Here is an 18,701-nt window from a genome sequence, read left to right as displayed (position 1 = left end):
AGCTAAAATAAAGCAGTCCTAGAGTTAATTTTGTATTAATTTAAGCCAAAAAAAAGCCATCTGGCACATTTATTGAGTTCTTTAATAGACTCATAATTAACCAAAAGTGAATAATTTTACAAATGGAATGTTAAAGTGACTTTGCAGGCCAACAACTCTTAATTTATAACTGCAAACATTAATGTTTGTACTGCTGGACTTAAAGTGGCATTGCTAATGAATGTAAATTTAGAAATTTCTAAAACTGTATTTCAAACGTGTTGTTAAAACCTTAAAATCTTTAAAGGATAAGGCTGGCAGCACTGTGACATGCCTTTTTCTACCCCTCTGAAGTACTGCAATCATTGGCAAATAGTTCAAAAGGGTAAGCGAGCCAGATTTGGCAGCTTACACACTCATTTGGCACTCCCACTATTTCAGTCCACGCAATGGAATGCAACAGAAACATAGATCTAAGATGAACCTGAACACCGAGAAGACAGCTTATTAGAGTGTCCCAATTTGAATGTGTCAAATATTTCTTAAATTGTGACGGTTTTAGAAAACACTAAAAAAGATGAAACAACACGGTCAAAGTCTTTCTGTGCTGGGGATAAAAAGTACCCACTGATTTGGTTTTCACAATAAAGTCCAAGGTAACGGGTAACTGTCATTTGCAATGCATGTTGCAATGAGTTTTTGTCGCTGCTTTGTATGTGATAAGCTGAGAGACCACCACTGCTTGGTGGCAACCGGACAGGTTTGTGACCGAGAACAGGCCTGTGAAGGACTGGGCTCCGTCCAATCAGCCCCTAGGGAGGATCTCCTGCTCTTCAATTCTAATTCATGTACATATAAATAACTGTCACTGGCATTGCTAATTGGATTAAAAGGCTTGGTAGAGGAGAGATGGTGAGAGGAGGAGTGAAGACGTTAAGAGAGGCAGCATGGCATGATATGCAGCATAATTTTTTGTTGGAAAGGTGGCGATTTTTGCACTAAACCCCAATTATTGCTGAGTAAAAGCCACTATGTTTTAAAAGGAATAGCTGAAGCAAAGCAAGGAAGGAACAGAGGACAGTTCATCCTCATGTCATAATGTAGTATATTCTTTTAGCCTTACAGTATTAGTTGGAGCAGCTTTCATGCCCTGATAAGTCAGGACACCAAAATGATTATATAGCACAGTGTGTCGATATGATGGTGTAATACATAATACATAAACACTTTTTAAGAAAGCAAGTCGGGGACATTAAAATGTCAAAGAAAGCTAGATGTTGTCTGAAAAGCATCACCGTCCAGTTGCAGTCTAAGCCGCCTAAATCACTCAGAGACCTTAAACAACAATAAGTACCGCCGGATGGAGCTCTGCAGGTTTGCCTTAATACCCAACATTACTCACTTTTCTCATTCAGCGGAGCAGCTGTTAAATTATTTGCTTGTACATCAGATAGTTGTTGCTGGAGTTTTTGTTCACAGCAGACAGAATATTTTTGCTAAAACTCAAATGCTGCAATTTGAAATCTGTATATTAAGTGGTGGCACAATTCGACTTGGATGGAACAACGAGAAATCGGTGCATTTAATTTTTGCGCCCGATGACTGATTGCGAGAGCTTGCAGCAACCAGCTGGTTTCCTAGAGGTTGGGAAGGCAACAATCCCAACCTCTGGATATCCATTTTAGATCACGAGGTGATTGGACAGGTCACCTGGTTAGAGACAAACTGTCTCCAAGTAATCGAGGCCTGACACGGACTGACTGCAATTACTCTGAGACAGATTGGTGAAGGGTTGCAAATAATTACTGTTTGACTTATAAATACAGACAGACTGTAGGCATATCGCAATCTGTGTGAGTCAGTCTGAGCCAATGGGTGAACCTAATTACATTCTAAGGTTTTTGGCTTCAAAATGAGAAGAAAGAAAGAAACAGGTTTGTATTTAATGAAATTAAAGAAATGTATAGAGGAAGAACGTGGTAGTAAACATAATAGGATGGAAATTCCTGTTTTTCACAGCTCAAGGCATTTGAAATCACAATCATAATAATAACTACAAGAGATCCAGTAAAGCTAATGCTTATTGCCTTTTTTGCAAGTTTCAAGAGTGTGAGCCGGATCATTAGAATTTAATGGGTTCTTCTTTTGCCCATATTCCACCTCATAAAATCCAGGCTGAGTTTTTGTACAGTCTTGCTGATGACGGAAATACAGACAAACAAACAGCACAAAAAATCTCCCATAATCATCATCATTATCATCTCGAAGACTTACCCCAGACCTTACCACGATATATGGGGTTAAGATGTCGTTACCAGAGGCTACAGAGGAAAAACAGATCACACAGGTTGCTCTAAAACAGCGTAACATGCACCTCTGAGCACGTTTTCCAAAAACAACTCCTTTCTGGATTTTTCAGTTTGGAAGAAACTATCAAATCTCTACTGACAAAGACACACACACAGACAAACACACGCTGTGGTTGTGGTTTGCTGTCAACAGCCACACCTTTCACCTTCTGTACTCGTCTCTTTCTCTCCCAAAATAATTGTAACACTCCAGCTCGCATGTAAAATTAATAAGAATATGATTACACACATTTGATTTGAAAGGCAACATCATTATCTCCTGAATGAAAGCTTAATAGGTAATTACGACAATGCAACAATGAAATGTAATACCAAAGTAGTGAAAGCTATATCCTCTTATCATTTTTAAATCACTGCCACTAGCAGTCTGCGACATAAATGCACTGTCTGTGTGTACAAATGTAGAACAGCAAAACTGCAAAGTCCAATTTTTTCCCTCCCAAAAGCTTTAATTTTAAATGCTTTTTCTTTCATTTTGAAAAAAAATATTGTTGAAATAAGACCCTTCGGATCATTGAACTCTCTCTCTGTGCAGTGTGTACTAAGTTGCTCAAGCTAGTGCTACTTAGAATGCCGGTAAGCGACAGAAGACATCAGCATCAATGACAGCAGCATGAGTTCGCAATGGTGAGGTAGACAAAAATCAAAATGTGAGCTTGAGAGATGCTGAGAGAAAGACTGCAGATTTGACACACAGTGCAAAAATACGAGATGAAAGAGGAAGCATGTATTTGAAATGAAACAAAAGCTCGAATATGGTGGGAGGTTGTGGTCAGGAGAAGGAAAGGAGATGTGGGGGAGGCTTACCTGGGTCCTGTGCAGCTCCTGTGTTTGTGGAGGAGGGTACAGTAGGTGGGAAGAGGAGAAGCAGTGGGGAGAAACAGAAAGGGAGATTAGCGTTTAAAACCTCATTCAAAGTTGATTTGCCAGTGCATAAAGGTGCATGCAAGTACAGTACAGGACAAATAAGGTAAGAATCCAAAGGGAAACAACAATCATGCTTTTTCAGCGTTTTAACAAGAAAATTAAAAATTAAAAACAGCATTTTTAAAAACATTATACAGTCACTGAACAAAGCTCTTAGCTATGCCATACAAATAGCACAGCTTTTACCTTTTACTGGTTAAAGGACTGAAATATGGATTGAATCAGATTAGAATAATACCGTATTTAGAAAGGAATTACATCATAGGCAACGGTGTGAGTTTGCCAAGCAACCGGCAGAACATCCAGGAAGCTCCAGCTCCCAGCCAAGAAACAGTCGAGCACATAATCCCATGCACAAACACATTTTTCTGTCTTTTCTACAAATTAACCAAACTATATCATTTTATAACATGCTAGGTTCTTATTTTTGTTCTATGGAGAGAAAAAGACATTCTCATAAAAGCTAGATCTACTACAGTGCATGTTTGAGACCCCTGTTTCTTTATATTTCAGGTCCAAGGAATCAGACTTTCTTGTATTTTTAATAGTCATTCAAACATTAAAAATGCACCCAACCAGTGCACTCCCCAAACATTTCTGCAAACAATGTGAAATAACACCAATGTTCTCAATTGAATGTATGGAAAATGGCAAAGGTAGCACAGTTTGACAGGCAAAAAATTGTATTTTTGCAACAACAAGGTGATTCCTAAAGAGTTATTAGCTGAAAACCTGGCATAGGTGTGCACGGGAAAAAAGTTAGATTAGTAGATGTAAAAGAAGAATTAGCAAGGCTTAAAAACACACATCTTACAAACAGTACCTGAAAGTCATGTCTTTAAGAAATTTTAAAAAAAAAATCCAACGAAGACCTGACACAGAACCTGAGAGATACATCTGGACCTTCAGTTAATCCAACTACTGCTCACTGAAACCTCAGTGCAAGGATGGTTTTCAAGAAGCGATTCTTAAGCAAAGGAAACAGGGAGAAAAGGTAGAGGTATGCCAAATTACACAAGAACTGGACTAAAATCAGTCGTATGGAGTAATGAATCTGAATTTGTTGGTTCAAATCATTGCCAATACAGAAATGAAGGACGAGGTCAGGAGAGAGGTACATCAGTGAGTGCCCACAGCCATCTGCAAAGTATGGCTGAGGTTTGGGGTTGCATTTCAGCCAGTGGTGCTGGGGAGTTTGTAAAAATGTATGCAACTATGCAACAAATATTGACTTTCGAGCTTGTTACAATTGCCTTGTATACTGTGTTTCACTGTATGTTTGCACCTTTCAATACATTTTTGCATGCATTTTTTCCCTTTTCAAAAAAGCAAAGAAGGGTGGCTTAAGACTTTTGCTGTATTGCGGTACGTTTATCTATGCATATATGCATGTATTTTGATGTATGTACTTTTTAACCGCCAAAGACTGTGCCAAAAACATAATTTTATAATAAAAGCTATTGCTCTCATTCAGCTAAGAAACTAAATATGTCACTTATGGTGGGCCCGTTCAAAGATTAGAGAAAAACACCCACTTTTAAAATAAATAAATGTAAACCAGCATGATCAGCTATATCAGCCTCAGCGGGGACATCAGTAGAAAAAGAGCAGAGTTGGCCATCAGTATACAGTCTGGCATCCGTTTAGGCCCCCATCGTTGAGGAACATTTTTCAGCCAAGTAAGCATCAGGATTCCAGCTATGAGGCAGCTTTTGATTAGAAAACCTATTTCCTCTTCAACTTTTGCCAAATTTCAATCATGGTGATATTCTAATTACCATTATCCAGATCAAGAAAGCGAGGCAGAGATTGAGTGGGTGTGTGCAAGTGAGAGAGAAGGAGTGTTTAGAAGGAGAGCCTGTCTTCGCATGTAAGCGGGGAAAATAAGAGGAAAATGCTCAAAAACAAAATCAGCTCTCTTATATCCCGTTACACAGCTTTGCCGGTGGTAAAGATGTATGTTGGTGAGTCTTTTTGTGGACTGTAATTATCTGGACAGGTTTATTTATGAGCTTAACGTGATGATGAAAAAAATCAAAGGGAGTAAGATGTGTCATGCAATGGCGTAATAAATTTCATAAACTAGTAAAATTGGTAGTAAAAACTCCTCATTGGTAGCTTTTATCAAAGTGTTTAACCAACGCTATACATCAGCGGTCCCCAACCTTTTTCGCGCCACGGACCGGTTTATGCCCGACATTATTTTCACGGACAGCCTTTAAGGTGTCGCGGATAAATACAACAAAATAAAACTAGTAGATTTATTCATAAAACACGTGAAAAGACCCAGGAAAACCAAGTTAACGATAAAAACGATAACAAAATAACGCTGAAAACCAATAAAAACCCTGAAAACTATACATTTCACACCTGAGCCTCAACGCTCGCGGCCCGGTACCAAACGACTCACGGGACCGGTACCGGTCCGAGGCCCGGGGGTTGAGGACCGCTGCTATACATGGTCCAGCAAAAGAGCTGACTGTTAAGTTAAAGTCTCAGGTGTATCCTGTTTAAACATTCAGCACACTAGGATGGGAGTAACAGAGTTCTTCAGAGAGCCACATATTCAAGCCAGACCACCCTTGAGTTCAGGTTCATGCAGTGCGACGGGGTGGGGGTTAGTTCTGGGGAGATTACCCAGCAATAGGGGAGACATGGAGCAGCTCTCCCCATGTTAAGCAAATGGAGAGCGGGTAAAGAATAACTGCATGGCGCTTTGCCCCTTGTGGGCCTTGCGGGAGCCTTCGCCGTCCCACCTCAACCCACAACCTCCGGAGGTGAGGTTAAATGACAAGCGCTGCACAGATGCATTAAACATGAGTCATTTGGACAGAGAGCTGGATGCTGGACCACTCCAGAGATGATAGGGACATTAACCAGGGTTTCACCAGGGCCTGAGCTGCATTTAATGAAGGCCTCCACTATCTCCCAATGTCTCTCTCTACATTTGACTCAGAGCCAGGGAGTTAAGTAGTTCAAGATAAACACTGCCACTACTCTTTCTGGCTCCAGTTGTCTGATTTTCTGCCTCTTCCCCTTTCTCTGTACTCACTGTGCAGCCTGACAACTTATTATGGTCTGCTTGCAGAGAGTGGTGGTCAAGAGCAACTTGTGAATTCTTAGCAGCTGTCACACAGAAGTGATTTTGTTTTTATAGTTCTGCTCATCAAAATAAAATTCAAAAACGATTGAACATTTTTCAATTTTTAACATATTTTTCTTTGTACTATTTTCAGTCAAATGTAGGGTTTTCATTGTGATTACTTTCTACATTTTACAGGCCTACAGACCCCCAATGTTTTTAGGAAAACACAGCTACCATCACTAGTTGGTTAAGCTAATTATTTACATTCTCATAATCAGTGTTGGTCAAGTTACTTGAAAAAAGTAATCAGTAACAAATTATTGATTACTACCAGAAAAAAGTAATCCTGTTACTTTTACTGATTACTTATTTTCAAAAGTAATTAGTTACTTTTTAAAACATGATTTATCCCCTAAATAGGTAATAAGGCAATAGCTCTTTCAGCCCAATTCATAATCTCTTTTCTGCATAATCTATCATATAAAATGTAATAAAATGAAAAGTCTCTTTTTAAAACTCGTTTTATTAGTTTTAATCTTTTAACTTCAAGCAAACATTAAATTATATGCAACATTCTCTGACTGGAAGAAATTTGTTTAACATTTAAACCTATTTTCTGCACATTCCAGCACATGAAATAAAATAGTTTTTTGTGTTTACACTCACTCTTTCAAATAGATGCACGTAAAACACAGCAGAAAATAAATGAAATCAAAGACTAGCGGTTTTCAAAGACAAATAATACAACCAGTTAACATTGTTTGTAGCATGCTAAGATACCACTAGCTGCAGTTGCAGCACCAATCTTAGTTGCAGGTAGTTGTAAAATGCATTTTCCTAATGAATTGACATTTAGACTACTAGACTAACCTGATATTTTCTCTCATCAAACTGACAAGTAAATTAGTCACCAAGAGTGTTATGACTCTAAAATATGGAGCAGCAACAAGTGTTGAAAAGAGGCAGTATCTTTGCTAAAGCCAGTTACTAATGTTACTAATGTTACCAATGAGAAGTCCTAATAACTGATAGGCCAGAGGTGGGAAATGACTAGCCAACTATCCATTGGATGAGCACAATCATCAAGTATTTTTCTTTTGTTTTTCCAATACAGCACAACATAACAATAACAACTGTTCCCTTAAGCTGCTTTATATATTGAGAGGAAGACCCTACAAAAATAGAGAGAAACCCAAACAAACATCGACTCCCTTTGAGGAAGCACTTGGCAAGAGTGGGAAGGAAAAACTCCCATCTGAAGAAGGCTACAGCAGAAGCAGGCTCAGGGAGTGGGAGCAATGTGCCATGACCAGTTAAGGCTGAGAAGAGTTTCAAGTTTAAAACTTGAAAACTAAATTCTATGTAAAAATGTAAAATAGACACGGTGCATACAATGACTGTGTGGAAACACAAAGGACAGCTGATGGCAGAACTGTGCCACATTTGTTTTTATTCTGCCGGTCGAATACTTTTTTTAGCTAATGTAATTAGCTTAGTATTGAAGTCACCTGCAACAAGTCACTAGCCTTCATGTTAGTGAAAAAATCATGTTCAACCAAGTCCACAGGTCATCCAGTGGTCAGTATCTTCATTTCCCACCACCAGCCTATCAGTTACCATCACATCTTACTGGTCAAATAGTAGCTGGCTTTAGCAAGGATATATATCCGACTCTGACTTCTCAGTGGGTGTGCCACGTTAAAAGGTCTAGCTCTAGAGTGTCCTTTTTTACTTCTTCCTACTTACATGTTACTACTCACTCAAAAGGCTCCAGAAAAGACCTCTCCAACAGTAGTTTGGCAAAGTTGTGAGCTACAGGGGTGATCTTTAAATTCAGCCATTTTCTTGACCAATGTTGGGGATTTGCTGTTCTTTTGTTTCAGTTTTTGATGTGTCTACTGGCTTAACTGACTATTTACGGTAATCAAAATTTTGTCAAGAATGTGTCTTTCTGACTCTTAGTTTTACCAGGACCCTTTAAGTGCTACACCCCTCATGCTGTAGACCAATTTATGGGACGTAACAAGGAGCGTTCTAATAGGATGGTCAGGGGGGGAAAAAATCTGACAATGTCAGGAAAAAGGGTGAAGTATCACCAGGACTTTTAGGAATTAAATCTGTGATATCTTTAATAATCTCACAAAAATGTCACAATATATTCCACACTAAAAATTTTGGTTCTGATCATCTGATCAACTGCCCAAAAAACTGATATCGCAATTTCATAATCAAAAGAAAAAAAATACAATTGTTGCCATTAAAATACAATTTTAATGCAGAATACATATTGTGGGTGCCTCTAAAAATACCATATAACATATATACACTGTACGCTGCAGTTGTAAAGCAGGTAAATATAAAATCCTAGGTGTTATAAGAGTAGTCTAATAAAAAACCCTAAAAACCAAAACTGTAACAGGCAGGCTTTCATCTGCATTCACCAAGTGAGGGAGGCCTGGACACTACTGTTCACTGGAAACAAAATAACAACAGTTTCCTTCGACGCAGCACAACCGCAAGCTTCCAACCCCGTCATCTTCAAACGTGGCTCTTGGTTAATGGCCTGGAACACACATTCAATGTCTATCAAAGAGGGACGTTGCTGGGATGGATGCACATGCTGACAGCCTCCCTCGCTCGCTCCTCAATCACACAAACATACTAATGCTCTATCCCCTTCACACTCCTACCACCACCTAAACACACACACACACACACATACAGGCAGAAACCCTCCCTCCAGTCAGTATAGCAAGCAATAATGTGTTGATTAAATCTGCGATCAGCTGCCTAAGGGGCATGAAATTGGACATGATGAGTGTGCCACATTAAAAACTAATTATCAATACCACCAATCCTATTGTCTTTCTTTTAAACCAGTCACAGCACTAAATCAAGTGTGGAGAATGGAACACTATGTGCTCTATCACAATGAGTTTAGGGGTTGCAACCACACCTGGACTCGAGTGCCTTCAAAGCTTTTTGATCAAATATTAAAGTGTAATTTACTGCCTATAGCACTTCCTTATTGTATTTCAAACTCAGTGAGACTTGGCAAAGTATGCTACCAGAAGGAATTCTGCTGATGAAGTAAAATTGAAGAACATTACCTAATTTTGTCCTTCAGAAGTGTTGTAGGGCTGTAATTCATGGTTTTACATTTGTTTTAAATCTCCATGACCACTTTCCTTCCATTTGAGGTCTTCATGACCTGCTCCCCACTCAATACTGATAGTCATGGTTTCTTTAACTGTTTCTATGATAGCGCTGTAATCATTCTACATAATTTTAAATTGTTTTGGTCTGGGGGTGTGATTCTCACTCAGGGTGAGAGAGGTTCTAGGGCTCAGTGAGTGCCCAAATATGTTACGGTCCCCAAAGCCTTTTTTAAAAGAAAACCATGACGTATGAAATACAACTAAACTTTTGCATCAAAGGGAGATAGGAGCTCGAAGAAAAGACAAGACCTTGATCCGAATCCATGCGATTGGCTGTCAAATTTATGGTTCAAAAACAACATTTCCTCCACAGCCAATCCACAAGAAGCAAAAAAATACTAATAAACAATCAAAGGAAATTAAGAATATTCTCGTTCGCCAAGGAGTGTTTAACAAACCCAAACCACAATCCCAAATGTGTCAAAATGTGACCAGAGTTTAAACTGAGCACTGTGATTTCTTTCAGTTTTGGAAGCTTGAAAGATATTATACTATCTCATAGATAGAAGGACCATATCGCACTTCTATGACTTAATCTGAAGGCCAGTTACAAACAGAAACTAAAGACTTAATTTAGAGTACTTGTTCACGTAGTGGCATACACATCAGTTCAGATATACAGTATAGGTTTGTACCTTTTGTACAGTCTCAGCGGCAACTCCATCAGAGATTGTACAATTGCGGCAAGCCCGGAAGCTGGGCTTTTGTCTGTGTTCAATTTAGACTCCAAGGACAGATTAATTAACTGAATACCACATTCAAAGATAGCGTCCTTTTCACCAAAAGTTTCTCACAGGGTAAATTCATTTGTTTTACAACGTGTGATGTTGACTCTCAATTCATCCGGTTCAAATAATCACTTGAAACACAAAAATCCAGCACTGCAGATCCGCTCACACAATCGTAAGCTAGCAACAAGACAAGACATATGATGCCAACACTTGACTCTGAGCAGAATGGTGCCAAGATAAACAGATACAATGATGGAAGTGGACTGACAGCGACAGATAACTGTCAAATGCACTACACCTACAGGACACCGTGCATTGCCGAGGTCTCTGAAAAGCCATTTATCAACCTGAACATCTTGGTTTGCAATTTCATACCCTGTTCACCCCATTTGGAACACAACCTCTAAAATAACCCACAGGCTGTCTGTCTCACATACAAGTAAGGAAAGTAAGAGTCGATGGCAGATTATAAACTCAAGCTAACATGATTTAATTGACATTGACTCATACAGCAGTCATCGTTTTAGGGCCCTTCTTTTTGAAATGCTTTCAAGATGGCACCTGCAATCTTTGCAAAGAGACTTGTGATGCAACTGCAAAGTGTCTATATTTCACTGCTGACATTGTGCTGTGGGACAAAATCTGCACTTGTCTCTTCTCACCAAAAGGATTTCTACTCAGTTATGCATTGAACTGGAAAGCAGCTGTCATTTGCTGTAACCTAAGAGGTATAAACATAGCTTTTTTTTCTCCCCTTCCCTTCTCTCCTTCCACCCTTTTTTTTTCTCTCCTTGGATGTTGCTCATCCATCCACTCACCCTTTACCTCCGGCTGTCTCTGGGACCTGGTGATTAGAGCACTGGGTGCTAGTCTGCTGATAAGGCTGAGAAACCTCCCTCCCTCCACTACCAATGGCTGTGTCCTCAGGGTGCAGGGGGAAAAAAAGGAAGCCTAGGGTAATGTCCCCAACTCCCCCCAATCCTTATGCTTTCTCGCCATTCACCAAGTCATGGGTGGTGGATGAATGCGCAGCCTTGTGCATCGTATGACTTTGAATAGATAGGCCTGCATTTTCATGAACGATAAGAGCAGCCAGAAAAATGAGGAAAAGTAATATAGCTTAGTGTTTAAGAGTGTAACATTATGCATCAAGGGCCCTTTTTATGAGAGAAATTTTACATTGTGAAGTGTGTTTACAGTACCATCTGGTAAATTGTGTACACTTAGCACTGGGAATGTAGGACAAAAGCAGCGCTCAAATGTGGATAAGCTTCATTTCATGAGAGCTGCTATTGTCTCAATATCCACCCAGCTGCCATAAAATGGATAATAATATAGCGCAGGTGATTCACACTGAGAGTATGATGTAATTGCAAGTTTCTGAAAACTATAGCTTTCTAATGTTACATTAACCCTTGCCTTTTCATGCCAGGTACCTACACCTGAATTTCAGAAACCGTTCTTTTGTTAACAAAGAATTTGATACAGTTGCCAATGCGTTTGGGACTGAATGCCAAAAGGCTGAAGTTATTCTATGAAGGGTTGGATCTGCTCAGAGAACTTGTTTTAGATCACATCATCAACTTCTGTGTCAAGCAGTCCCAACTCTGTGCCGAGGATTATCACTGGTGATTAGAGCTGTCTCTCAAAGTATGACTTGGAGTTCAAAAAGAAGGTTTTAGTAAAAGAGCTGCAGCTTAGAAACCTGAAAGCAGTGCATCAGGTCAGAGTACAGTGGTCCCTCGCTATAATGCCGTTCACCTTTTGCGGTCTCGCTGTTTCGCAGATTTGTTTTGTGCAATTTTGCATGTTTTTTTTTCTTTTTTTACAGTGCATTGTGTTCTGCTTTCTGATTGGCTGTAGACCATTGTCAATCAATCTCATGCCATGTCTCCTGTACAGTACAGAATGCGCTCAGCTTGTCAAATTTATCTAAATTTTCTATCGCTAGCAGTGTGACTCTGAAGTGCTGCACTGTATGTTTTCTCCAACAAACACAAAAATGTAGATGAAACATTTTGCACCATCAAAGGCAACCGCGGGTGCCTATGGTTTCATTCTATAATACTGGACTTATTTTTCTATGAAGGTTTGAACTTTGAGAGTGTTGAAACAAATGGTAAATGGCCTGTATTTGTATAGCGCTTTACTTAGTCCCTATGGACTCCAAAGCGCTATACACTACATTCAGTCATACACCCATTCACACACTGGTGATGGCAAGCTACACTGTAGCCACAGCTGCCCTGGGGCGCACTGACAGAGGACACTGGTGCCACCGGGCCCTCTGATCACCACAAGTAGGCAACCAGTAGGCGACCAAGACTGTCGGTGCAGGTGCTCGAAGCGGCAACCTTCCAATTACAAGACGAACTGCCAATTCTTGAGCCACGATCGTGATCAAAAGAGAAAAGTGTGAAAATGTTCATGCCTGTCGGAGAAAAGTGTATAAAGTGTGCAGTGAGGGGTTTTACAGCCTTAAAACATTTATAATAACTGCAAAAAATAAAGTTAGCTACTTCGCTTATTTCACCTATTGCAGGTTATTTTTAGAACGTAACTACCGCAATAAACCAGGGACCACTGTAATCCTACAATGGGGTGCAGTGGAGGGTCCAAAGGCATCTGAGGGAGAACTGTCAATGAAAAATAATCTAAACTCTGGTGCGTGCTCTTGACTTAGTTCCCAACAGCTTCATCATCATCTTCTCTCAAATGCAAATTGAATGGTAACTATTTTAACATACTGGGAGAGAATAAGTGTCACAGATGCACAAATGCAAGTAGTCAGAATGGCAGATGGCTCCCCCTTCCCTAAGCCTGATTCTGCCAGAAGCTTCTTCCTGCTAAAAGGGAGTTTTTTCTTCCCACAGTTACCAAATGCTTGCTCAAAGGGGGATGTCTTCCAGGGTTTTCTCTCTATTATTGTAGAGTCTCTACCTTACTGGGGTTGCAGTGGGGCTGGATAGGTCACTAGTCTATCATAGATCAACGCTGACCCTGACATTTGATACGCCCTTCTGTGTAGTGCCTTCCAAAGAACTACAAACAGAAAATGTATTTTGACAATTTACCAAAAAATGTGAAGCAATCTTACAAAGCAAAACCAACAGCCAACAAAAATTTGTAAAGGTAGTCGAACTCTAATTGGATTCCAAAGTCCAACATCTATAAGGACCGGTTAAAAATGCTTAAACAAATTTAAGCAGAAGAATGATTCAAAACTGAAGAAGTAATTTTCCAGTTACCACCAAAATATTACCATAACCAAGTAATATCTCCTGATGGATTGATGCGGAGAGAAAAATCTAATCCTCAAGGTGTTCTAAAGAAAAAGACTTGCCCTTGCTTATCTCTGGGGTCAGTGGAGGTCCACGGCCATTAATTTTAAATGAGTGGAATGGATTTGTGGTAATCGAAACCCAGTGGCTCCAGACAGCGCTGGGACTTTGTGGTGTGAAGACCACCAAACGGCAGAGTGATAACTTAACCGCTGAGCTGTATGAAGTGGAGGAAGTCAAGAAACTGATTTGGGTTTTCTGCTCCCCATGCACTATGAAAGTCTTAGGAGATACTGTAATGCATTAGAAATCTATTTGGAGGCATTCGAGCGTAACAGCGCCGAAGATGTCAGGTAAACTCTGGCTTTTGGTCAAAAAGTTCTCCTTCTAATTTAAGGCTCTTTTTCTTAGACGGTTAAAAAAAAATGTGACCTTTAAAAGTATATTAATCAATCAAGTTAGAATCAAAGTTGTCAGATGTTTTGGGATGGAAGACGCTGACTTCTCATACCTGAGGGTTGGAATAAAACCTATCCCTGATGTTAAACCTGCTCAAACTTGTGTGTTTAGACAGGGTGTGACAAAGTAGCCCCAAACATAACATTGGGGTTTTTTTGTTACCAGAATACTGTGGAGCTCATAAATGCTACTGTCAGCTTCCACCGTGTGAAAAAATGTCTTTGTTCGCTCTATTATTTTGTAGACTTACAATGTAAGAAAACACGCAGCTTGTTCCCAGCCTGCAAACTGTGAATGTAACAAAACACACTGAAAATAAGTGTTGCATATTTTGCATATGCCACCATAAGGCCGCCTGTTATTACAGACATTTCTGATGCATTGTTTTGATATCCATCCAAAAGAAAGAAAAAAACAATGTTTTTTATGGCTCGCGTCAGTGAAAAGAGGAAATCCAGATTACAGTTTGGAGATGGATGCTGGATGCCACTACAGCTTTTGATATTAAATGGTAAAGAGCGTAGGCATTGAGCAGTTTGATACTTAATGATGTGCTGCTCGTTTATTTGTTCTATAAGAGCACATAAATGCAAACTTTCCACTAGTTTTACCACTATGTGCATAACTGGAGGCAAATAAAAGAAAGAGCTGTTTAATATATTGTTTCTACACATTTCATTTAAGTTTATGCTACATTTTAAATCAAGACATTCTCCAGAAGGATATCTGGATCTGGATTAAGGCTGAACCCCGATGAAGTCGAAACGTATCGGTCTGTTTTTCTTGCGGAAATCCTTTCAAGAATAAATTTGTTGTATGATTTTATCCTAAACAGAGTGCCTCAGCAGACCTCTTTTTTAAAATATTGAACTTGTGTTCACCCTACTTATCAACACCAGCTGGATAAGCCTTTAGAGCCTTGTAGCACTTCCTTTTTTTCCTTTTCTGGATCGGGATTACTTTGTGGTATTTTCTTCGAGAACACCAAAGCACCGTCTCCTAATTCTTATTACAATTTGATTTATATATGTGACATCATACATTAAAGACTGCAAAAGTCCATTCATTATTCATTATCTTTCACTGCATCCTATTTCAGATCCAGGATGAGGCAGCTTGTCCTGGCCTGAAGCCTGCCCCACCAGTCACTGCATGAAAGGTGGAATCCCATGTGTCTAGTCTGATTTGTGGTTTCTATTCATTTTTATGTCGCTGAATGACAAGTCCTTTTGTAATGGGCATATAATATATGTGTTTTTGTAAGCGGGAGGTAGTAACGCAGTATTTTTCCAGATTAACAGGCACCACTTTGAGGTATGCAGCTCAAAGGCTATTACAGCAGTGCTCGTTCCCTCCTACCTTGCCTTTTACTTAATTGAATCGGCCAGTCCCCATATCAGATATTCCTTAACGGAATACTGAAACCTATCCACCCTTTTCCTAATACCATTAGGGGAAGTGGGAGAGCAAGATGGATGCTTTAATCCTGCTGGTTCAGAGCACACAAAAGGAGAGCATGCCCTGCAGTCAGACATTAGCCACAACATTCACTGCTGAGCCACAATATTCTTCCGAGCAGAAGACTTGCCCTGTCACCGTCTGACCGAAAGCTACAATAACAACAGCTCATTTCCTGCAGACGACGTACCATGTAAATAACAGAAACTGTAGCTCATTCCGCTGCTTGTTAAATGGGAAAAGAAATAAATTACTGCAACACTTTACACTTTGCAGCACCTTATTTCCATGATGTCTGCTACAGTAGTTTACGAGCCCATGGGGGTCCAGAAGCAGTACATTTACACCATCTGTTCATGAACCTGGCACATACACAGGAATGCATGTCCAATTTGACACAATGTTGATGCAGATGAATGAGGCCCAGGCAGGCCCCTTGCTGCTGAGGTATTCTTATTTCCAAACCTATTTTCTGCTGTGTCAAACTGCAGCTAAGCTAAGGTGAGGTCCATTATTTCTGGCCAGCTCAGGCACAAAGTAATCCTCTTATTTGGGAGGTCAGCGCCAATCATTATACAGAGGGGTGCCATTACAGTGTACACTCCAGTGAGCTGATTTTCCCCTTACATAAATATATGACTCAAGGGACTGCTCTTATTCCCCTCTCTAATTTATCCCTGCTGCTTCTACTTTTCTATCATCCTCCCTTTTTCTCTCTCTCAACTTTCCTCTCTTATCTATGACCTTCTGAAGCTTCCTCTTTTTTTTGGTTTTTACCTTTTCATTTTCCCACACTTTCAGCTAACATCCATCTTTTCCCACCCTCATTTTTTTTCAGGATGCCCAGAGTGGCGTATAATTGAATCTGCAGAGAATGCATGAGCAGGAACAATTAGCTCAGTCACTCAGAATGTGGATATAGCTGTACAGTAGGATAAACAGAATAATAAAAAAGGATAGAAAGCCGGAAGATAAGCCTGAACTCTATGGGAACAAAGGGAAACACATAGCTTGCAAAGTACACGCAATTTTGCTCCCACCATCGGCTGACAAAGATGGGATAATTTCATTTTGCATCGCTTGCGTGGTTTTTACAGGCATACTGTCCTGCTTACCAAGCACATGACCGCTATGTCGTGAAACTCTTCAAATTACTGATCTCATGTTTGTTCGTTGGTCTGAAGCGGAAGTAAAATTGTAGGAGAGAAAGTGCCATTTAAGAGGTGTTCAGGGGGAAACACCTTGTTGGTGGCTCTGACACTATAATGCTCAATTTTAACATTTTAATGGATGCAATTCATAATGTGGTTGATTTTCAAAGCGCTGACCCTCTATTTGGCTAGTTTTTACTATATTCAGCAAGACTGACCTGACTATCTTCACTTTGTCGACTTCTGTTCTGCCACTATGCAAACCTCAAGTCTGCCTGACTGCAGAAAGTTACTTTGTTCCTGAATCTGGAAGGACGAATAGATGTGTATGAAGAGGTTTAAAGAAAACGTTCATTAGCTTCAGAAAGGCGATGGTCATACCTACGATGACAGCTGATCATATACAATCTCTTTCCTTGGTATCAAATATTCAAAAAAAATTATAAATGTTAATAATAAATGTAATAATGTAATAATAAAAGTTTTTTATATCTCATAAAGTACCATGCAAAAGTCTTGAACAACCTTTAATTTGGCAGGGGAAATGAGAAATGGTGCAGCAATTTATTGAAACCTGTAAATATATGAAAATGCAATATAAAATACTTAACATAACACAAAAAACAGAGTTGTAATTTCTTAAAGTAGATCTCAGAAATACTTCTCCAGGCTTCTTGAAGGAGATTCAAAGCTCTTCTTTGAATGTTGGCTGCCTTTTGATTAGGGCAGGGTCATTTCATTACAGTAGGCAATGACACGGACAAGCGGGCCGTTGTTATTACCGTGTTTTTCGGGAAATAACAAGCACTTAAAATCCATCCTTGGATTTTCTCAAAAATCGACAGTGCCCCTTATAATCTGATGTGCCTTATGTATGAATTCTGGATGTGTTTACTGACCTCGAACCGATTTTATGTGGTACACGGCGCTCAAAGATCTGTCAAAAGATGTTTTAGTATGACTTTGGTAAGCTACGAAGCCGCACAGCTTGATGGATTATTGGAGCATTACAGCTACCGTAGTCAAGAGCCTCGCGGAGTGATACGTACTGTGCTTCAACATAATATTACCGTATTGTGCGTGTATGCCTTCTTTTTAAGTTTTGTGGATATTATACATGGTTCTGCTGAGGATATGTCGGCCAGTTTCCACTGGAAATGCCATTTGGTTGAACTGTCAGCAAGGACTTTGCATTTGCATGGTTAAATTTTTATATAGCTTTAATGCACATAAAAAACAGCTGCTTGTTCAAGTGAAAATACATTGATGGGGTTTTTTTTTTGCACTAATAAAGTTGTGGAGTTGTAAAGTATATTGTCTCATGTCAATTATACTGTCAGTTATATCGTTTTTGCAAATTTTCAAATGTATATCGTGATAAATATTTTTGGCCCTGCCCTACGTTTGATTCCACACTGCATCAGTAATGTTGAGGTGCTAGCTCTCAGGAGGTCAATCATGACTGACTGTCATGCTGAAAAATGAAGTTGCTGCCAATCACATAACATCCTAATATTACCTAATTTATAAATTCACCAATTTTTTTACAAGTTCCCCAACACCACTGGATGAAATCCGGCCCAAACGTTGCTGATCATTCCCTAACACCTGTTGCCTCAGAGTTTCGGTGTAATTTGGCACATCTCAGCTTGTTTTCCCTGTTTTCCTTCCCCAACAATGGCTTTATTGCAGACACACTTATACTGAAAACATTTCTGATGAGGCTTCAGTGAAGAGTAGATGGGTCAACTTCAGGCCCAGGTCCTTTGTCACATCTTTATAGCCTTTTGGGAATCACATTGTTGGTTTAAAAGTCCTATTTTATGTGTGTCAAACCGTATTGTCTTTGGCATTTTTCATAGATTAACTTTTTTTTTATAACAGGCTGCTGGTTTGCTTTGTTGTCTGTTACATGTAGATACAATATTGCTTGATCCCTTGAGTTAGGTGACTTTTTCATGTATGAATGGCTCATGGGGAAGTTTGTGCCAATGTTCAAAGAAAAATTTTTTTTAAGACCATCAGAAAGCCTGGAGAACTATT

The 18,701-nt window shown here is 39.5% G+C and overlaps 1 protein-coding gene across 5 annotated transcripts in view; it reads right to left on the bottom strand.

Moving 5' to 3' along the window:
• The window catches only part of cadm1a (cell adhesion molecule 1a), a 479,781-nt gene that overhangs the window by 165,715 nt on the left and 295,365 nt on the right, over positions 1–18,701 (bottom strand). For 4 of the 5 annotated variants that reach the window (XM_004551218.5, XM_004551221.6, XM_004551220.4 and 1 more), the window contains exon 2: positions 3,156–3,173. The exons of the other annotated variant lie outside the window; for it this stretch is intronic. In XM_004551218.5, the coding sequence (XP_004551275.1) occupies positions 3,156–3,173 (18 nt within the window). The remainder of the gene's footprint in view (positions 1–3,155; positions 3,174–18,701) is intronic. 5 annotated transcript variants of the gene reach the window in all.

Source organism: Maylandia zebra, linkage group LG10, assembly GCF_041146795.1.
Source record: "Maylandia zebra isolate NMK-2024a linkage group LG10, Mzebra_GT3a, whole genome shotgun sequence".
In the NCBI taxonomy this organism is placed as follows: domain Eukaryota; kingdom Metazoa; phylum Chordata; class Actinopteri; order Cichliformes; family Cichlidae; genus Maylandia; species Maylandia zebra.
The sequence above is the reverse complement of the archived record's forward strand: the minus strand, read 5'-3'. Positions and strand labels throughout refer to the sequence as shown.